This window comes from Salarias fasciatus, chromosome 1 (genome assembly GCF_902148845.1).
Source record: "Salarias fasciatus chromosome 1, fSalaFa1.1, whole genome shotgun sequence".
Classification (NCBI taxonomy): domain Eukaryota; kingdom Metazoa; phylum Chordata; class Actinopteri; order Blenniiformes; family Blenniidae; genus Salarias; species Salarias fasciatus.
In genome coordinates this window covers 29792996-29816089 of record NC_043745.1, presented here as the reverse complement: position 1 = coordinate 29816089, position 23094 = coordinate 29792996, and the positions used below count along the sequence as shown (strand labels likewise).

Below are 23094 nucleotides of genomic sequence, written 5' to 3'. Positions count from 1 at the left end.
AAATGTTGATTTTGTAAATATTTCTACACAGGCACGGCATAAGTCACTATAAAAGTTGACATTTATAGAATTAGTAGTTCTACTGAACGCTTTCACGCGCATTTCAAACAGGTCCACTCCCACAGCGCGTGACCTCTGCTGGAAACGTGCCGTGATGTGAAGTGTTGCGCTGCTCGCGTGCACGATCCGCACACCTGAAAGGCCGGACGGTGCACCTGCGAGGCAGCTCGGCGCTTGCCTGTAAAAAAAAAAAGAAAAGAAAAAAAAAAAAAAAAGAAGGCAGCCTTTTCCTGCTTTCAAAGTTCCCACGGAAAGCGGAGGACCACCCAGCCGCGCGCAGCCGCGCTCCCATTAGCTGCGCGAGGCTCATTTGCATTAACGTCAGTAAAGGCTGTAGGTCAATCCTTGCGGGTGCTTTTATTGGATGTGCCGCTGTCAAGCAGTGCTGAAGAATTGGAAGGGCAAACGCCAGAAAAGGCAGAGAAAAGACAAACATTAAATCAGCATTATGTAGCTCGGATCCTGCCTTACCTCCGCTCTCGGCTGCCTGAGAAAATCCGACCGTCCCCGAATTCAGATCCGAAACTTGTGGACGCGGAGCGGTCGTTTTTTTTTTTCTTTCTTTTTTTTTTGTAGATTTTTTTCCCCCCTCTGTGTCTCTCTCTCAAGCGATTGCTTTCTCCGGAGGTGGTTCTTCCAACACCATCTGACAGCTTCAGAGATCAGATTTTTTTTTTCTTCTGGTAGTATTATTTTTATTTTTATTTTATTTTCCCCAGAATGAGAGAAAACCGCGGAGCCTGGTAACACCGCAGCCAATTGCACCCGGGGTTTTGGACCTCTTATATCAGGCGGATCATCCTCAGCCGGGCAGCGGATGCCTGAATGGAGACTGCGAACCCATCCAGCGAGATCTCCCTCCGCTCCCCGAACTGCTGAATCTGTGGGGCTGATAAATGGAGTGTGGAGCCGGGCTGCTGCTGCTCAATGGCATTATGTTTGACGGAGGCTGTGTGACACCGGAGCGCCTGGGCAGAAAAACAATGTGCGGCGTGAATATTCCAGCCTGTTGATGATGAGCCGCTCAGGACTGGAGCAAAGTGTCGTGAGAGCCGCTTCATGGCCCGCGTCTTGAGCTGAAGTGGGATTGTTCAAGGAAGACAGGAGGAGATTAAAGAAAAGAAGGAAAAACAAGCATCTTTTCTTTTTTTTTTTTTTTTTTTTTTTTTGATGGCTCCGAGGTGGAGGAGGACGACTACACATGAGAGCTTGGACACAAAAATGGATAAAACTATTGCTTGAAGCTCGCGGGGGGACTGCCTGGTGTGTTTTAGGCCTACTTGATAACAGTGAAGTTGAAGGGGGGGGGGGGGAGAAAAAATGAGAAAATGGTGATGTGGTACGAAGAAGGCGAGAAGAGGAGGAGGGATAAAATCGTCCATGGGGATCTGAGCAGCTGAAGAATAACGGAATCCAAGTTTTCCTGGACGAGACAGCTGCTTTGATTAAAGATCTCCAATTAAGTTCATGTGAACAACAGAGGGAGGAAATCAGCTTCCTGGTCGAGGGGTGGGGGGGTGGGGGCTACAAAGATATATTATTCATGCCTTGTGTTAGAGAAATTGGAGAACTGGCTTTGCTGTGGCCTAGATGATATATATTTATATGTATTTTTTAAAAAAAGATGAAACCTTAAGAGGAAGAGTGGACCTTGAACAGAGACGCAAAGACAGGGCGAATGACACTCTTGTAGCCTCAAAGTAAAAGCACTTGCGCAAAAAGAAAAAGGCTGAAGTGGGTTGAAGCATGGGCTGTGCTTCAAGTATTCATATCTCTGATAGGGTGGTCTACCACAGTGGAAAAGAGTCCGAGGATTCCCACTCACCCCAGCAGACTAATACCACTCAGCATCAAGGAAATCCTGCCTCTGGACTACCCCTAAAACCCCCGAGCTGCAAGGTGAGACCATCTACATTCATTACTCTACTACACTTCATCACAGTGTGTGAAACAGAGAAAAGTGTGTGTGTGTGTGCATGCATGCATGTTCCTCGAAAAGTACTTTGCACTTAACAAGATGATGGTATTTCATTAGAAATATTATGAAGTAGGTGTCCAAAGTGTGGAAAAAAGGTAAAGAAACTAAAATAGATATGAGATGTTGACTTTCACTTCACCTCCCTTCATACTCTCTAAACTTTTGTTGCAGTTTTTAAATGTATTTTTCAAGCTGAGAGGAAATAAGCCTCCATACACACTCAGTGGAAGGTCACGGGGTCACAGGCCCTTCACACCAGCCTGCGGTATTGTTCTCTTTGTAGTTTTCAGGACCGAGCAAACTTTAGTTGACATTTTTAGAGGATGTGTGTGACGTGGTGCTAAACTTTACAGAAATCTGAGATCAGTCAGAAATAAGTTCTTCCTTTTCTTTTTCGGCCTTCACTTCATCTCTTCGCCAGTTACATGTTTCGGCGTAAACTTTAAGCATCATGTATATAAGGGGTAATTCAATTTCTTACATTTATGCTTTCAAACTAAATATGTTTCAGCGGTTTTCACTGATCAATACAAAAAGCAGTCATGTGTTACACGATTGCCAAAATATAACAGTCCCACTTGTGTATTGGCCCACAAATAATCCCACTAAATATAACCAAACGGGACGTGCCTGCTTGTTTCTAATCAAGATGATGCTGTTAATATTTTACAGTCTGGCAGATTCTAACATTTACAGATTAAAAAGAAGAAGTGTGTCTGAAGGTGAGAAAGATGTTTTTTTTTTTTTGCAGCAAACCCATAAGATAAACATCCTGGATTTTATGAGAAAAAATTGTAAATAATCAAAAAGGAGTTTAGAACACTTATTTATCCTCCAAGTGAAGGGCAATCAGCTGGGTGCGTTCAGGATCGGTGTATTGATGGTGAACTGCAGGGAAGCTCATCCTGTGATGTTTGCAGATCTACATTCACGGCAAAAACCAACAGGGTGGAGAAAAACGTGTGATCTGGTGATTATAGTTGTGCACCAGCTTATCTGCGCGTTTATGAGAATGCTTGATGGTCCGCAGGCTATCGCAGGGCCTCTGTCAAGCTGAATTTTGCGGGCAAATGTCACCGCAGGATGCCGTGAGAAGTCAGTGTGACAGATGCCCCCCTACCCCCCCACGTCAAGACGCCCAGCGCGCCTTTGATTGAATTAGTCCCCTGATTGAGTTAGACTAATGGCACACAAATCTTCTTCAGCTGGAAATGGTTAATCCTGTAAAGGTGTCATCTTTAACGTCTGCTGCGGACTCATCGGAGAGCGGCCGGATTTAACGCCGCCATAATGTAAAGGAAATGCACCTTACGTTTGCTCTCATTATAAATCGCATCATCAGCTGCTGGCTGCATTCAAGGCGCATTAATACACACTGTAGCTGCTGCTTGCTGAAGTGCTTTCGATTTCCTTTTTTGTTTTTCTTTCAAAACGGTGGTCAATAATGCCCATTGACTGTTGTTGAATGGCGTGCCTGCACCACCCTGTCTTTGTGAAAAGGCTCATCTCTTGCATTTTTATTCAAAGCTTGCCTTCAAGTAGGGGCACCAGGTCAAACTAGGTATCAGCAGGAAGTGAACTTGGTATATGTTCAATGTTCATCCATCTAAAACACTGCATATCTCAGATATGATCCTATATAACCTTTTTGAAGTTTTTTTTTTGTGTGCAGTGTATGTCAATGCATTTAAGTTCTGGACTCTGGGCCATTCTAAGTAATCAAGTTAAAGATGCCACAGCGAATTAGGACATTTCTATAGCTAAATACTGTCATTTTGAGGCCAAGCAGAGAGGGAATAATTGAGTTTGACATGAATCAATAGTGAAGACAGTCATCCGCCGCCGTCCTGGCAGAAAATATTGACATAACCCTAAATACTTTGTGTATCTTATCATCGTGTGTTTTATTTATGTTCTCCTTCTGCATGCTTGTATCCAGACTTGCGGCATTTTGAAAGAATATCACTCACTTTTGCACACATCTGATGGCGGCAAAGAGCACAAGTTGAGCGTATTACAAAACCGTGTTAGGCAAATGTAAAAACTGCGCGCTGCGTCTGCGCGCACATATTTTTACCCTCGCGAGCGAGAGCGGCGGGGAGCAACGGTGTGCAAACGTCTGCAGTGTGAGAAAGATTCAATAGAAGTTTGGGAGTATGATGTGAGTCTTTGTCAAGGGCGCGTTACCATCTGGGCTGCTCTGGTGATGATAAGGCTGAAGTACAAGGTCGTGCGATAGTGGACTTTTTTTTCTCTCTCTCTCTCTCGCTCTCTCTCTCTCTCTCTCTCTCTCTTCCCTCTGCCTGCATGTGTATGTATGTGTGCATGGGGCCAAACACAGAGAGAGAGAAGAGACCTCAGCCAAACGCTACACAATTTATCTGGCCTTGGCCTCTTCCAGCGCGATCACCCCATTCAAGGAAACCGCCCTCCACCCTTCTGAAAAACAAATGTAAATTCAGCTTCAGCGTTTTGTATGAATGGAAAAGGCCAGTGACAGAGAGAGTAGCGTGATCTTGCCTGATTCCAGCTCCTGCGTGCATTAAGTAGTGGAATCGCACAGCACTACCTCAGACCCCCCCCCCCCCCCGTTTACGTTTAACCCTCCCATCTCCAGCAGTGACGAGTCGCACGATCTAACCTGCTCCGAGTCCGAACCCAACAGTGAGTGAGACTCATCCTGGTTTGAAAGAGCGGGCAGTAAGACGTGATACAGCGCTGACCTGGGCAGCCTTCTCCACGCATTCGCTCTTCTGTGTGTGTATGTGTGTGTGTGTGTGTGTGTGTGTGTGTGCTCCCTCAGGCCAGTTGTGTATGTGTGCGCGTGCGTGTGTGTTTAGTCTAAGTTGAGAGTCATTGGGTAATTTATTCCAGAGCAGGGCAAAGGCTTCGCATGGTGATGAATTAATCCACTGTGCCTTTTCAGCCGGCTGAGAGGACCGAGACTGATATTGGCTCTTTTCCTTTCTCTCGCGCTCTTTCATTTGGCTATCAAACTTTGCGAGCGCTTCCCCTTTTCTTTGGCTCTTGCTCCATAAAACTTTGGTTCTTTCTTTGAGCGGCCCAAAGTTCGTACATCTATCTCCATCTTACGGACAGCCGTTCTTATCGTCGCAATCTCTTACGTGATTTAATGCACAATGGGAGCAGTGAGCGCTTCAAGTGCTGACTTCAGTGGCTTCGCTGCCATCTTTTGTCTCTCCAGCTGCCGTGCGGGCTGAGCGATGAGCCGCGCTTATCTGCGTTTATCGAAGATGTCATGTGTTTGTGTACAGTGGCCTGTTATAACTCGGTGCATGGCACTGGCTTCAGGCGCGCTGCCACGGCCAGAACTTTCAGTCGCCCTGGGAAAATGTTCTGGCTTTAAACAGGATCCCGTGGCGGCGGGGCCAGAAGACACAGCAGGCCTCAGGCATTGTCTCCTCCAAGGATGTCAAAATTTGTTGAGCGCATGCTTTTCTTTTGAAAGTTATGAACTTTTAGTACCTAAAGCTGAACTGAGGAGCTTCCTGTTGCGTTTATTTGTTCCCACTGTATTGTTCCTTGTGTTTAAACTCAGAATATTCTAATCAGTCAACAGCAGAGCTGTTAGTATGTGTGTTTTCTTTCTTTCTCTGTCGTAATTTGAAATACGATAGTTTGTTTACATGTTCTATTTACCGTTTGGGGTAGGTTGTGTTGTTTATGCTAAGTGAGAACCTAAAATGTTTAGTTGCATTTACACAACGGTGCTCGAGGCTACTGAAAATGCAACTTTTTGAAAAGTTAAACTCCATGGGGAAACTTTTTGAAGACCATGTTTATACAAATGCAGTCGTGGAACAACATTTAACAGGAATGGCAGACTCCATATCGTCGCGACTCCCAGTGGATATTCTCCCGGGACTTTGGTGGGTTTATAGTCGAGAATCTCGAGTAATAGATCCAACTCAGACGTCTGCCCATTCTAATGTTGCCATTGTGGCCGTTTCTAGTGTATTGCTCTCTGCGTGCACGTGTGTGTGGTTTCTTTACAAAAACAACTGACTGTGCCAACCCGTGGCCTGGCATGAAAACTACATTGTTTCAGCTGTCATTTCCATATAAATGGACTTTGTTTTCAAAACGTTGCTGTTTCAGTGCAGTAAAGCACAGATTAAACAAATTCGAAAGAAAGGGAGTTGACTAGTTCGCATCGGTATGCTTATAAGTGAGTTCAGCTACACTTCAGCTTTCCCGAAGCTTTTTGTTTTCATGCTAGGATAAACTAAAAGCTGTTGACTGGGGAAAGTACCTTCTAACAACCTGTTGGCAGAAACGGGTCGTGCTTCTCTGAATCTTCCACGGTTTCTTGAGGACAGATTTTTCTTCCGTCTGCATTAAGCGGATAATCTCTCATACTTAAACAACACTGGCATAAAAGGACACTTATAAACTACTTTAAACAGTGCTTAAAATGATTTGAGCTCCTCTTTATGCTATTATGCTTTTTTTTTTTAAGTGAATTTTAGCTTCACTGTCCCTGTTTTCCCCTTCCTGTCTGGACTGAGGGTATTTTTGTCATGCTTTTTTTTTTTTTTTTGCCATGTCATTTATCTAACTTGGTACATGTGCAGAAGGAGTTGAGAGGAAGCGAGATGAGGCCCAGGGAGCAGCTACGGTCCACCGATTGACGTTTAAGCAGCTCTAGAGCTTATCACTCTTGCTTGTAGAGTGACACAGCCAAGAGTTCAGGGTCAAATGTTTTTACTCTGACATTTGCTGGGTTTTTTCCTAGAAGCAGGCTGCTCCTTAAGCATTAAGCCGCTCTGATGCTTAATGTAATGACACGGAGTCCGCCGCTGCTGACACCGCGAACATCGATCCTGTACAGAAATCGCATTAAGATAATATGATAAATCCAGTTGTCACCTTGACCGGAGACACTGCGGGTCTCTTCCTCTCGGAGGGCTTTTTTTTTTTGCTCCTGGGGTGTCAATTGGTCGCATGCGTTTGTGAGACAGAACCTCCCATTGTGTCTGAAATAGTCTCAACCAATAAGGCCACATTCAAAGCTCGCTCTGCTTTCGCTCCAGGTTAAGAATTTAGCATCATAAGGTTAGCATGTGATAGTTTCATGAGATTACTGAAATCGTATTCTTCCAAAGTGAGGTCCTACAAGTGTTTACTTTTAGTCTCTTGTGCAGGAATACGTTTGTGAGTTTTCCTTTAATGTCGCTGTCTCAATTTCTGGCCTTCATAAGCATCTGCAGAGGCCGTGGCGTCCCAGTGTGTTTCACAAAACGCACAGCGGACTGCCAGGGCGAGTTTTAAATTGTTCAGAGAGAGATTGTAATTTATTCAAGGCAAAGGTGTGTTCGGTGCGTCTTTATGTTTTAAATTTCGACAGACTGCTGACGGTTAATATGTCAGCTATCATTACTGTCATGTTATTCATCAAGACGTTGTTCTGCAGAGGAATGGAAAACAACAGAAAACATGATCTGAACTATTTAAAAGGTACGATTAGCAAGGAATAAAAATATATATTAAAAAATACCGTTTGATTTCCAGACTCTAGTTTGCACTTCACTGATCAGATGTGGTTTAGTTTCAAAAGCTGTGTACGTTTCAAATGTTTAATGCATGAGAATTTTGAATTTGGGTGTAAAAATACATTTGAAAGGCAACAATTTAACTCATTTGAATCAACACTCGGCACAATGAATTATTGTCTTCAGAAACATTAAGCTGCGGTTTTCTCTGGAGTGTTTCTTGCTTCTCCACAAAACCACAACTTCTATTTTTTTTTATCAAAGATATTGTAAATTCAGCTTTCATGATGTGCTCTGGTGTATTTGAAAATCAAAGAAAAATGTTTTGAAATAAGAAAACACTGGTCGAGCCACAGACATACTTGCGATAGGGTAAAAAAAAAAAAGAAAGCCCAGTTACAGCTTTTGCAAATGAGGGACAAGAGAAAGCACACCGTTATTTAGATGCATGAATCTGAGTGTCTTTCTGAAGTATTTGTTTAAGAAATGATCTTTTCACAACGCTCCACATAATCACGTGCTCCTCTGGTGTCACGTGGCCGTACTTTGGACAGAATCAATGCTTAAACTGAAACACTGATTCTGTAGCTTTTTGCTCACAAGAGGGGAAAAAAAGGAAGGAAGCCTTTCCCAAGATATTCAACTATTCCTCAGAGATGACGACAGTGTTGCAAATATGTGATTTAGCCAGATCTGACCTGCTGTAGCAACTTTTCCTAACTTTAAAAAAACAACGTTGGAATATTTTCAGTTGTTTTACTTATTTTTTTTTCATGTGAAAGAGGCCTTTTTAGAGACGAAAGAAAAGTACATCATGTACAGAACACACTATCATTGTTCCTCCAAAGGAAGAGTACATCTGAGAGCCATCGATCTCACACACTGTCGCAGTGTGTCAGTCCGCAGGCGTGTTTTTAATCTCTCCTGGAAGACGGCCGTACGCGTTGATTGTAAGCTGCCGCGGCCGTGCGCAACATGCCGTGTTAACAATGCGAACAGCCATGTTAGCGGCATCTGGTGCTGGAGTACTTTGGACAGTTTCACGCTCCATCACTCCAGGAAAAGTTGTGTGCAGGACCCGATGTTGAAAGACGACTCCTTTGGTAAAATTTACAAAGCACAAAAAAGGTCTGTTAGATTTAAGCGTTAACGTTGACTGCAAAATCAAACAGCTGACCTCGGAGGTCCTGACTTTTTTCTGCTTTTCTTCACTAAAGAAGCGCTGGGCAGACAAGAGCCTCACTGGATTTGAGTGAAGCGGCCTGCAGCTTATTGGCTGTAGTAACCACGCAAGGATACTCATTCACCTGCTGAACGCTGCATTAAGCCGGCAGAGCCAGTCTCCTCCTCCTCCTCCTGCTTTAATGGACGCAGCTATGACGCAGAGCTCTCTGGAGTGTGCCCTCTCTTTTTGCTCGGAAGATATACTGTACCCTCAGTTGATATATCCCCGCACATTTTTCACAGGGCAGAACACAGATGGTGCACATTGTTTCTGCAGGGCCAGATCTGTAGCAGTAAGGACACGCTCACGGGGAGTTTTAAGAGACCCGGAACCGAACAGTTACTTCAAGACTGTACATATTATTCTCTTCTGTGCCTCCGTTGGCTTAAAATTTGTGAGAAATTGTGGTAATCCAAACCATCTCACTGTGACATGCAAATGTAATGTGTAGCTAAGTTGCAGAAATGGGAAGTGAGCAAATCTGCCTGACCTCACCACTCAAGTCAAACGTTGGCCTAAAAAAAAAAAAACACACACACTAAAATCAATGTATTTGCTGCTGTGTACAATTGTAGTTTTATTTATTGATATAGCATAAAGCAATCAGTGAGTGAAAATGTAAACGAAGCATTTTTTTGTAAAGTTCATCCAGTTATTTTGTGTTCTTCTGAGTTTAGTGCGGCCGTCCGCACGCTGTGCCGTTTAACTTTTATGCCTTAATGGAGTCATTTCACTTCAGATGGTACCAGTCCGGTCAGTTTCCAGTTCCACCCTCTAGTGTGACACCTTTTGACAGCAGGTTTCAGGGTAATTACTGTACCGAGCTGCGTGTTGAAAGACGCTGAAGAGCAGGAAATGTTTCAGTGGAAACTATGAGGCTGCATGTGCTAATTAAAAATCGTGACGTACATGTGAGAAACAAAGAGATGCTTGGAAGACATTTCATGGAAGTTGATCTATAGTCTTCCTACGTGTTGAAAGTGTGCGAGTCTTTTATTGTACCTGCTGCACTGGCTCGATCGCATTCCTCGCACATGTTTGATTGAACTTTCTACTTGCATGTGCTGCTGATGGAAACTGTATCCCTGTATATCATGATACTCCTCACTTTTTTTTGAGCCAATCTTCTGCTTGTTCCTTGTATTTAATAGTGTCTCATTGCCTTTCTCTGATGATAGCAGAAGCGTTTGTATCCAGTAATTCCTGCCCCCACTTCATTGTTCTGAGCCGAATAATCCAAACTTGGTAAAGCTGAAGCCTTATTTCGGGGTTTGTGAGAGGTTTTCTGTTACGGTTGGAGTGTTTGTGTATCCTCGTTGAGTATTTGCTTATCAGCGCTGCATCACATCACTCTTTACTTCCTGTCAGTCATCTGACACCCACAAGAAAATTACAGGGCTCTGCCAGAAAGTAATCCAACAAACTGTCTTTTCACACGTGTGTCATCGAACGCAGTAAATGTTTGGTCGGCGACAGTTGGAGGAGAGAGATTTTATGTAAATTTGCTAGCAGTTATCGTGCGTTTGAAATGCGCTTAATCCAGTGCAGGAAAGTGAACTTTACATAACCTGCCCCAACAGACACTGTTGTCCTGTTGTGAAATCAGAATTGCAATTGTTGGATTACTGTAAGTAAGATTTTTTTTTTAAATTGGTTTATTTGAAGAGATTTTCAGATTATTTAAATAGAAACAAAAAAGAGGCTCTGAAATTCTGCATTACGCATTACCAGTAGTGAACTAAGACAGGTTTAAATGGAAATAAATACCAAGTGAGAATGTACCTCGAGTAAAATATCACACTGTCAGTTCAACAGTGTTTTAAGTGGTTTTTTTTTTCTTCTTTTTTGCAGTTGACACAAATCATTTACATGGACTTGAAGTTTTGTTAATGTTCCTTACCGTAATGCTTGTGAGGTGCCAGAAAAACATGATGTGTTATATAATGCGTCACGATATCTGATGCATGAAGACAGTCTGGCTTGACCTTTTTCAATTTTCTTCCGTACTCCAAGTTTTTCTATTCCCATTATAAAGTTTGTCAGTTCACACAAAGTTGAATGAGTGTGTGTTTTGGCACGCAGTTGCCATCATTCAGAGAGTGTTTGTGTGTGTGTGTGTGTGTTTAAATCAGGTATAGTGTGTGTGCCAAGCCGCAGCTCGTGTCGCTCACTAATCCCTCATGCAACGGTGACATCAGTGCCCCTGTTTTAGCAGGTGGAGGAGAGGAGGGGGAGTCTGCTGATTATCTAATGCGCCTCCAGCCATCTCAAGAGTCTTGGAGGGCCACTTCTGATATTTTCAAAAACGTATAAGCCGCCGTGGAGAGGTGGGGCCGCGCAGGGCTGCACACGGAGTCGAGGTGGTGTGTCGTATTGCTAATTCTAATCCTCTCCTCAGGCCACAGGGCTCCTGAGGTAATTAAGATTGTCCATTTGGGTATGGCTCTGGCAGTAGAGTTACCGTAGACCGACAGTCACTTTCTCCCGGCGGTTTGTTTGTGCTCCGCTTGTCCTGCTGTCATGTATTTGGCTGGACTCACGGGCAGGAGGAGGAGGAGGAGGAGGAGGAGGAGGAGGAGGAGGAGGAGGAGGGGCTGACTGCAATGGAAAGGTTCCCGGTAAGATTACAGCAGTGTCACTGGACCAGACAGCAACCAACTTAGACTTCCCAAGCTCCTTCAGCCTGTCCTTATGCTTCATTGGCCTTTGTCCTCCCCTGAACCGAAGGGAGGGGAATGAAAGAGACGCACATCTGACCAAAATGGATGCGTCGGTTTCGCAGCATAGGAGCAGCTCTGTAGAGAAAGGTCTGCGACTCGCGACGTGACAGAGAAGCATCCTGCTTTTCTTTAAAGAATTTCTATGTTGTAAATGATGGTGTTGTTTGTCGGGGGCCGGCATGAAGCGGCCGAGTGTTCAGGCCTGCAGTACAGTAGCAGGCAGTGGTGGCTGGGGGCAGTTGGAGAAGGGGAGGTGTTATTAAGGGGGCTGCCCCAGAGCCCTGGATAGCTTAGGATTGTCCAGGTCTTACGGGGATTTCAGGGTAATCTGGATAAGTATAGAAATACCTTGAAGGTGAGCATTGGAGAAAGTGCTCGACTTCTTGGAGATCTGCCTCGTGTCTTTTAATGAATTTATACACACCGGAGGAAATCGCACACTGAACACAAACCACACGTTTCCTTTGTACGTGTGAACGTCCCACGAACTTTAGAAACCCCTGAGCGCTTGTGAATGTTTGTTTCTGTAGGTCTGTAGAAAGCTTTACGCGTAGGTCTGTGTTAAAATCTGAATGAGATCAGAAGGTTTGAAGTGGCAGTTTATGACGCAGGGACGGTCTGATTACAGGCACCGTGCTCTTAAATGCAGTGTTTTTGTAGTTTTTGGTGTCTTAACTCCTTACGCCTTACTTTGCTGTTTTTTTTCCCCTTAAGTATGATAAATTGCCATATTTCCCATTTAACCTGACAACACTGTTGCCCCGCAGACTGAAGATGGAACGATCGGGCCCTGGAAGTATAATTTTGCCATTATTGCTGTTTATATCCTCAAACCCAGATAAGTGGTCATATTCCAGTGTGTATACACTCGGTCCACATTGTTTATAAAGGGAAATTGAAAAGATGAAAAGGGAAACTTGAGAAAGAAGTACAAATTTAGATAAACACAGCCACAGGAGAGGCATTAAAGTCAAGGACATATGGCCATGTGATCTCATTAAAACCTCATCTCTCTTTCCTCAGAAGTCTGCGGAACAGTTGTGCGGTCGTCGTAGATGTATTGATGTCGCCTGATGTGTTTCCTCCTCCTGCGTGTTGATAATCGGGACGTCTCTCTACGGCGATCCTCTCACAAACTCAGACGTTTGTCCTCTGGCCTGGTGGCGGGAGCCGCTCCTCTGCCAGGCCTCGGTTACTCTCCTCGGCACGGCGACGCATACGGATCACATACTTGTGCCGCAGTGAGCGGAGTGCGTACAGGAAGACCGAAGCGCGCCGTGAGCTCGGGGAATGCGGCGTGCGCTCCGATGTCAAACAAGTACGCATTTAATCTAAATGCATTTCATTGTAGCCCAGATGAACCGAATCCTGAAACCCCCTCCTCTCGCTGTGCTGCTTTTCTGCATATCTGTGTTCTTGTGTCGATACGTGAAGGTATTGGATATCTACTTCTCCTTTTTTTTTTTTTTTTTTGTCTGTGTCAAACTGTGAAAGACAGAGATTGCAGCGGTTCACGTAATCTGATGGCTTGTGCGATATCTGAGGCTGCTGCGCTCACAGCGTGCGCGACGTTGGTGAGAAACAGGGACAGGTCACTGAGGATGAAGCAACCTATCCATTTTCTGCAAACTCTGTATTTTTAAACCATGGGCGTCATTCAAGGGCGTTTGGGACTGAATTCCAGGACAAGTTCAGTCTCCTGTGAGCTACGCAGTGTCTTCCCTCTGTGTGTGCGTGTGTGTGTGTGTGTGTGTGTGTGTGTGTGTGTGTGTGTGTGTGCGCATTCCCGTATGCTTGAGTTTCCGCACTATCTGGTGAGGTGGGAGAGATGTCACTGCAGACAGAATAAAGGTCAGGGCGTACTCTGGAAGCCTTACACGCAAATACAATGAATGTGTGAAGCTGCTGCATTTCGGACGGCGTGCATGAGACCATGCTCTGCTCCAAAATGTCCTTTTGTTGTCTAGTTTTAGATTCATGACTTTACAGTCGGTGTAAGTTTCTTCAATGTCGCTGCTGTTTTGTCAGAAATGACTCAATTTTGAACTTTAATATTACGTAAAATCATTGCGTATAATGGTTTTGTTTGTTTTTGCTCCTGGTTGGGGAACACTGGTCATATCTGGTAAACATGAGATATCTGAAGAGGTGTAACTCTGATTCTTATCCTGTCGCTGTGAACCGGGTTTGGCACGTTTCCTTCTCATAACTATGACTCCAGAACTGATTCTGATAAGAATAAAATTTAGAATTCTTCCACAAAGCTGAGAAATTCCATGTTGAGTCCATTTATATTGGTCCCAAAGAGTCAATCAGACAAAGCTGAGAGCTTGAATATTGACAGATATTTAATATCGTTTTATGTGAAGATATTTCAGATTTCATTCGGTGCTTCTAAGTGATTTGTAGCAACACTGAGTTTTACTTTCCTTCAATTGTAGCATTTAGCTGTCTAATAAAATAAATGATCACATTAATAATTCTTTTTAATTCCTCTGGCACAAACCTTCCAGAACCACAGGTTTATCTAAAAATGAGTAAATATCAGTATTTTGACATAAGTAAGCTGACATGTGATCCTGGAAGTATCAATATTTTGGTATTGTTCCAACTTTAGAAAGGACAGGTCCATGTCTAACAAATCTTTTAACAGCAGATTTCACATTATTTTGTTGGAATTAATTGATAATATGTTTAAGACATTGTTGATCAAAATGGTGCTTAAATTAATATTTTTTTCAATCAGCAGATCAAACTATGTTTGATTCAGTTCTTAAATCTTTGATATAAATATTTCCATTGTCCTTTTTTTTTTTTTTTTTTTTTTACATTATTCTGAGAAAAAGATCATATCATAGATACATGGAGAAATGTGGCACAAAAAGACAAATTTTCATAATGTCCTCTCTATTTCTGAAAGTTTTATTTTTATTCCATCCTTTGAATTTAGATACGTTTCAAAGAAAGAGAATAAAAGCTCGAAACATTAGATAATAAATTGTGTTTAGCATTTTCCAGTGTTTCCTTGTCTCACTGCATTTAAAAGTAATTTAATTAGTTATTGTCTTCTTTCATGTGAACAAAGTCAAACATTTGTCAGAGTGACATAGCGGATGCCTGTTGAAGCATTGGAAACCTAATTTACTCAGACGTCAACAATAAAACCAAACACTGTTTCTCTTTCTCATTTTGAGCTTTAGAACTGTCATATTTTCATAATGCATATTTCTCGCAGGACATTGTCGTTTTTGTTCAGCGGGGCTGGTCCTTCCTCTGCGGTGTGTTTTTGCCAGCCGGGGTGAGAGAGAAAGGGAAAGAGATGGAAGTGGAGAGAAAGCGAGGATGTTCTGGGACAAGCCAATCCACAGTGGCCTAGTTTCCCTCCGCCATGCCAGTGACTCAACTAAAGTCTTCTGCCTGGCTGGCTGTGGGCTTGGTCAGCATGGAGAAGACATGTGGACAGAGCCCACACACACATGGTTGCAGTTATTATATATTTTTTTCTTCTAAACGAATGAACTGCAGTTACGTTAACGCGTCCAGATGATGGATTTTTCTTTTATTGGGGTGGGGGAACGTGCGCGTGTATTCTCCCTCCGCGCTTTTGCTGTTCTTTCCAACAACATGAAAGCGAATGAGCGTGGACACCCTGTGATAAATACCGAAAGCGTTGACTAAAGCACGTGTTTTGTTTAGACTTTTTAATGAATTGTTGTCGTCTGCACATTTCCACTGTTGTGGAGTTGTGTCAGATAAGACGGGATTGATTTCAAACTGCCTTCAGCGCCGTTTGATCCCGGAGCGCTTTTGTAGACCGTCGTGGATCCATTTGCCGTATATCAGGAAACGTGTACATAACAAACTCCAGACTGTAGGGAAAGAGAGTTTTTTATGGCCAAGACTTTGAGAGTGTGGAAACTCAGAAGTCACAGGTAACGTGAGGAGCGAGAAGAAAGCTTTGACTTCTGGATTTGCTCAATTTGATTTGATCGCTGGCCCCACCAGGAAAAGTTCATATGATTGTTTGATTAAAAATATGCAACCTCTTTTAAATTGTTGCATGTATTCATCGGTTTATTTTAAACAAATGGTAGGAATGACACACGTGGAGGTATAATGCATATAATTAACTAATTTCAGATTCCAAAAAATAAAAATCAGCTTAGTGTATTGTTATTTTAACATTTTCTAAATCTACAAAGGATCGTATTGTGTACTAGTAATCTATACTAAGTGGTTAACACTGCTCACAGTTTATGATATAGTTAAATCGACCTTTGAAACTGGGAAATGTGCCTGTAACTGAAATGCATTATTAGTTTGCCGTGTTCCCACTGCACTTACAGCTAAAATTACTTCAACATTTCAACTGTATATTTCCTGTTGGGCTGCTAATAAAGTCAAACTGCTCTTTGGTAGTTTTGTATGATCTGTAATGACATAAATATCTTAAAAATCAAAATCGTCTACACAAAGTTGTAGTCCTCAGGAACTGGACATGTAGCGCTGTTTGAAATTGGAAAAACTAAAAGGGAAAGTTGCATTTCTATTTTCAACTTTGACAAAACTCCAAACATGTAAGCTGTGAACATCTGAATGAAAAACGAAAACAAAAAATCTTCAGGCGTTTGAGGTTTTCATGAAACAGCAGTGAGTACAATAAAGTTTTCACAAACTAATTCATGTTATTTTTCTGTCGTTCAAAGTTGTTTGAAACTGATCAACTTGACCAGATGCTGGTGTTTATCCAGGCTGTTGGTTGATTCCTTAGATGTCAGCGTGGTCTCGGGTTTGAACCCCCTTGTTTCTGTTGGCCTCAGAGCAGATTGATGGGCTGTGAATGTAAGTGACCACACATGAAAGTGAATTATTCCCTTTGAGGTAACACGCACACACACACACACACACAGCACGGCCGGTAAGCACAACTATCTGAGCGGCTCAGTGTGCGGCGAGGCTGATGTGTCACTCTGTGCCATTTAGGCCAACACTTAGTGTGTGTGTGTGTGTGTCTGTCTGTGTGTGAGTGTGTGTCCGTGTCCCCGTCCGTCTGTTTGGTACATAGTGTGCACCCACACCTGTGCCTGGGACTGCTGCCCTTAATCAGACCTAATCAAGAACATTGATTCATCTCCATTTAATTCACACTTTTAGACGGGAACACACAAAAACATGCAGGGAAGCTCTCCGCCGACGCCACTGAGACCGACGCTCGGAAACCTGCTGAAGAAGGAACCGAGATTTGTCCGATGTTGCTGCGGTGCTGTCATCCATGGATATGAAGTTCTACTTAGCCACATGTGGAGAAGTTTTAAGGAGGTAGAAAAACTCTTGAAGTTGAGAAGTGGAGCTCTCGGGGAGTGGGAGGCAGAAGGAGAGCATGTCAGCAATGCATCAAAGACAGAGATCTGGAGATTGTCAGTGAGTGGTGCAGCGGTGCGCTTTTTCTCCAGAAAGCGTACGCCGGGGTAGGCATCCCAGGATTCCCTGCATCCTGGTCCCGGCTCTGGGGTGGAGGAAGCTGTTTACTCTTTCTATCTCTCACTGCTGACGTCGGCGCACCGAACAATGTCATCCAATTTCCTGTTTTTCACTTTAGTGGAAAGCCACTCTCTCAGTGTGTATGGTGTGGTGTGTGCATGTGTGTGTCTGCGAGTATGAGACAGAGGAGCTGCTGGGCTGAAGGAGAAGGAGGAGGAGATCTATAGGGCCGGATACACTGGGAGCAGGATATAGGGTCGGCGGCGACTCCACCATGTAAATACATTAGGTGTATTGAATGAGAGTAGCAGGAGACTGCAGAGTGTCCCGAGCGCCGCTCATAGATGACTGGAGACACCTCGCAGCTCTGATGTGGTCAGATCAGCCCAAACAAGTTAGGACGGCGCGATATCGCATGACCGGAGACTTTTTTTAGACCGGCAGCCTGGAAAATGTCGCTTCATCGCCCTTCAGTGAATCATTAAAACGCTTTTAAATTTGGGACACTAATTATCGGCTGTTGGAGCTTGGAAAAGCAAGTAACGACCGAAAAGCCTCCAAAGACTGGAGGATCGCTGTGTGCACGTCGAACTGGATGCGGCTTGAATCGGCATTAGTGGAGATACTGACCGTGTTGAGTCAGGTTGTGAGTCGGACGTGACTGATTTGCAGGAGTAAAATGTTCCTGTGATCAACTAACTTCTCCATCACTGTCTGCTGTAGACTTTCTGTTCAACGGCAAGTTTCTGACAGCTTCGGCATCCGCTTTGAAATTTTGAGAATTGAGTCCTGCTGGTGTTGTAGTGAGACCTCCGGATTCGTCCAGTGGCTGACGGTAAATTTGTAACCGCAGTGGAAACTTGCAGATCAGCGTGCGCCGAGTTTTCCAAGTAATGCAAAGTCTATCCACGACAGTGTTAAGTTGATTTGTGCAGATTTTGTTTTAACCTCTTTGATGCACAGTTGCACTGAGAAGATCCAGACAAAGCAGATGTCTGAATGGAGCGTGTTTATGAGCAGCTGACTGTGACAGTCATGGCAACTGAAAGGTGCTGGAGTCAGTTGCTCTGTCCTAAATCACGTACGCATGCACTTACGCTTACTATTTTTGGTGCACAAGTACATTTGCACTGTTGAGTAAGGCAGGATGAAGAGCATCGCGAGGACCCGGATGATGTGCTTGTAATGGTCAGAAACCAAAAAAAAAGGCCTCTTGCGCTTTCTTGGCTACGCTGCTCAAAAAGAAGGGCTTGTGGTGCTTCTTGCTGTGGCGACAAAATCTTCAAAATGTGAACCAAGGATTTCTTGAGCGAGTCGATGTAATTTTGTTCAACATATGAAGCCATTTTGGAAAAAAAAAGTAAAAGGTTGATGACGTGAAAGCCCACACTTGTTCATCCGTGCATTGAGTCTGTATGAAGGTGTACAGCATGTTATTGCACTGCTGCACAGATGTGCTTTATACACATCATGGGAGCAGATTAACCAGCAATCAGTCAAATGCTTTTTATTTTGTTGTTGTTGTTGGTTATATATATATGTATATGTAAAAATAATTTTCTGTTGATCAGTCAAGCCATTACATGACTGACAGACTCAAAATTCTGGAGGTCTTTGACTTGATAGAGGTACAGTACATTTAATAATACCCAATAATAGCTGTGCATTGGTTAGAACTGTTTTTCCCAGAGTATGTTTTGCCTTCATTTGTGTCGGTTTCCTCTTTGGGTTTTTACCTGTTTCAAAAAAGAACACACGCCACACACACACAAGTGTGATGTTCAATGTGACTGATCACCAGTAGGTGAGTGGTTGCCCCCCACTGCTCAACCAACTTTTTCTAACAACAAGTGGTTCTGTGGAAGCGCACACACAAATCCCAGTGTGACTGGTACAGCGTGGCAGCGTATTGGTGGGGGGGGGGGGGGGGGGGGGGGGGGGGGCGTGCAGGACATGAATTACGAAGGCATACACACCATGTTCGCGCTGCTCGCCTGCCTGGCCTACATGCTCACTCACTTCCCCTGCTTTGTTTGCCCCTGGTTGAATGCCAGCATGATGTTTGCGGGATGCAAATGCTTGACTGAATGATTCATCGCCGTGTGTGTGTGTGTGTGAGAGTGCGTGCGTGCATGCGTGTGTGCGTTTGTGTGTACTGTACAAGAGGACTAAGTCACTGGAAGAAGCTGGCAGACTGGTTCGGCTGTGTGTTTGTGTGTGTGTGTCTGTGTAGCAAGCTGGCTGTTGCACAACCCCAGCTGCAGTTGCGTTGGTTGTGTCACTGTCAGTTAGAGAGGGAAGTCTCCTGCGCTCCGCTTGTGCTCGGCCTCAGCTCGCTGCAGGCTTTGAGGCCGAGCGCCGAACGTCAAGACTCTGACCTCGAGAAGTTCATCAACACACCGCATTACGGTGGAAATATGTTTGTTTTTTTCTTCTTTTTTTTTTTCTTTTTTCATGTGTGGTTTATTCCCGTGCAACCACCATCTGTGACATTTAACCAGCAGCAGTTTATAGAAGACGGAATGCTTCGTTTCACCTCTGCGGGGAAAAGAAATAGGAGGCTTTGAATCTCTAATCGGAATTAATAAAGCTGAAGACGGAGTTATCTGCTTTGACACACGTGGTCAGAATCACTGAAATGAAATGTGACAACAGGAAAACCGGGTCTTATTTAGTGAAACCCTTCTGGAAGAGCACAAGTCTGTGGCATTTCCATGTTAGTCCCTATCATATACGCACACACACACACACACACACACACACACACACACACACACACACACACACACGTGCACATGCGCACACACTAACATGCATACTGTCTCTCCTGTGCACATGGGGCTGTCATGCGACCAGGTCCTCGTGTCTGGGAAAGATCAGATGATCAGAGAGCATCAGCTCGTAGCCATCCTGATTCCATACCCCGTGTTGGTGGACAGCTACAACAAACGGCCCAGTGTCATGATGACGTCAATTTGGCTACAACCGAGGGCTAATCAGCTTTTTTTTTTTTTTTTTTCCCCCCCCGTCTTTGTTGTTTCATGGAGCTTTTCAGAAGGCTTACAATTTAGCAAGAAGTGATTTAGTGCAGCCCGGCACGCTCTAAAATTCCTCTCTGTATTCCTCCTCACATGTGTAGATTGTTTACGGAGACGAGGAAATCTAGAGGGATGGCGGTCCGCAAGGGGCTTGGTTGCTATGGTTACTAACCCCTGAGCTGGGTTCCATTTAGCAGGAAGGAAGCTAAATTATTTGCAGACAGAAAAAGAGTAAGCTCATGTAAAGAAAGTGTAATGAGTTCAAAACTGGACCATGTGAAATGGAGTTTTTTTTTTTATTATTATTATTATTGTTCCAACTCTGCCGTATGATGGAAAAACAAATCAGAAGAGTAGAGTTTCAGTGATGTCTGGTGGATATGAATAGTTCAGTGGAAAAATATACACATATCACAAAGTCACAACCTGAAAATATATATTAAAGATATGCTATAGAATAACTTTTTGCATGATTATTTATTAGTATCAAAGTATTGATATAAAGTGAAAACTACAATGTTTGCCTTCATACGAATGTAATTTAAAGTTTAAGTACCTTAAAACTGTACTTATGTGCAGTTTCTAGGTAAACAAGCTTTGTTTCTTTATGCCACGTCAGTAATAAAACCATAAATGAAAAGCTGTAAGAGAATATGAAAAAGTATTAAAAGGTATAATGGACGATTTTCTCGAAAAAGTCGAAGCCAAACGTCTGTTACTCGCTTTTTGAAAACGCGCACGCGCCAGACCATCCTACCTGCTCTGCTGCTCCTACGAGCGCGCTTGACGGCGTGACGCAAGCGTGACGCAAGCGTGACGCAAGCGTTTCTCCAGCGTGATCGACATGTCGGAGGACCAATAGTTGACACTTGCATCACGCCATTCATTGGCTAAAACATCGTCCATTATACCTTTAAGTTAGGATTTGAAAGGACAAATACTCCTCAATATGATAGGATTTAAAAAGCCTTTAAAAAAAAAAAAAAAAAAAAAAAAAACTTTAGGATATATTAAATTTAAATGAAAAAAAAAATACACTTCAATATTTTACTTTTATGCAATTATGCAAACTGTTGCACTGACTTGAGGAATCTGCAGATTGATTTTCAAATATGTTTTGGAAATGTCCTGCTAGGTTTGTAATATAATCCAGAATTTTCTCCTTGTAGCGATTTTTAGCCAAATATAGTTTTATAAGAATATCAAAGGTAATCACACATTTGGTTTGAAAACAAGTGACTTGCTCTATTTGGACTAAAAAACTTGTCCTGTCTTTTCAGAAGTATTTAATATGTATTGTGTTCCTCGAATATATCTTTATTTATAAACCTTGTAATCACAGTTTTTTAATAAGTCTGGAGAATTTTAATTAATGTTATGAATACCCGAGGTGCAATTTGTTGAGATTTCAGGTGTTTCAAGTGCTTTGCTTGCCGAAATTGCCCAACCTCTATTGTCAAAAGTACACTCGTCTCACACCCATCACATATCTTATTTATTGCTTTAGCATTAGCCACTGGTGCCGCAACTCCAGAATACAGGAAATTCACTACTCGGTCAAATGCACGACACAACATTAGCGAGAAGAACTTAGAGTTAATTGAGTGAGTTACATAATTAATGAGTGTTTTTGTCTGATCCGCTGATTGTGTTCGATCGACTTTTTTTTTAACATTATTTCCTACCAACATTACATGCAACTTTAGTTATGAAAACACACAAATCCCAGTGTGCAGTATACTACACACAACTGTATGAAAGTGTCTTGATTTTCTGATATTATGCATGTTAGATTTCTTAAATTGAACAAATCCTGGTTGTTTTTTTTTATTTTTTTTATTTTCTTGAAGCTGTGGGGTTTTTAATACACATGCACTTCAAATATTAATTTAAATGACACGATGCAAATGAGCCGCGAATGGGAAAATGATCAGTGGTGTGAGATGGGTGTTTCTTCTAATCATTGTTTTCTTCATGTTCCCTTTCAGACCACGTTAACAGAGGTGCAATTTGGACCAATGAAGTTATTTAAAGACCCACTTCAGGTATCGTAAAAACAATGACAAACATCTGAGTGATTGATGCTCATGTGCTTGAATGTGACGAGGCTTTCCACAGAGCGGCGGCGCTCCGGGGAGACGTTTGCGTCCATATCATTTAGGGGCTTTCAGCTCTGAGCTGTCGAGCAAAACTCGGTGCGACTGTCAATATTTGGTAGCATTTTTCCTGGATTAGCATTTCAGCCTGTCACTTCCTTGTGTTTGCAGCGAGAACTAATCTTGAATTTCTCAACAATGCCACGCCTCTCTCAGAGATTAAAGAGAGAGGAAAAAAAAAGTTTTTGCTGCAAACATTCAAAGAAGAGGAGGGGGAGCAAAGCAAAAAAAAAAAAAAAAAACTGTTAATGGATGCATTGTGTGCAATGTAGCCTTGGGTTGTCAAGGCAACAAGGCCAAACATTTATGACCAAGAGCATACCATAATGAACAATGGCGTTATGGAAGAGCTGCACAGAGGACCCATGGACCGGTTTCGTCACTGCAGACGGGACATTCAGTGACGTTCGCTGGTTCATTATACAGTTTGTGCTTGTCCCTTTGGCATGCGGCGCCTCTGCTGTCGTGTGAAAATGTGGAAAATCAGCCTTTTCTGGATTTTATACACTTTTTAAAAATGCACAGCCAATGGTGGCGAGTCTGGAAGGTTGGAGAGCTTCACGTCTCTTCAAAGTCAGAGCACCCAATGATGGAACACCTGGACAGCGTCTTTTTTTTTTTTTTATTCAAACAAAATGACATTTTAATTTAAGAACTAACTTTTTTTTAATGATTAATCATGCAACTGAACGTTACTGGCTCACCAAAGTTCAACAGCCAAACCTAGTTTCTACCTTGTGATGTGACTCCCAGAGTCGGTCCCTGTAAGTCCTGGAATTTGCTGCCATGTATGAACGCTCTCAGACTCTCGCTCTCCGACTCTGGCTTCATTGTCAGATACACTCCAGTCCCACCGCAGTAGGAAAGCGAGGTAGAGAGATATCCCCTTCCTGTTTTTGTCACTCACAGCTGATCCCGTCATG

At 43.2% G+C, this 23094-nt stretch overlaps 1 protein-coding gene across 1 annotated transcript in view; it reads left to right on the top strand.

The window, feature by feature from the left end:
• The first annotated feature begins 410 nt into the window (after positions 1-410).
• Positions 411-23094, top strand: part of pde8a (phosphodiesterase 8A) — a 44451-nt gene continuing 21767 nt past the window's right edge. Inside the window, exons 1-2 of the mRNA XM_030096770.1 lie at positions 411-1959; positions 22004-22060. Of these exons, the coding sequence (XP_029952630.1) occupies positions 1807-1959; positions 22004-22060 (210 nt within the window). The 5' untranslated portion in view covers positions 411-1806. The remainder of the gene's footprint in view (positions 1960-22003; positions 22061-23094) is intronic.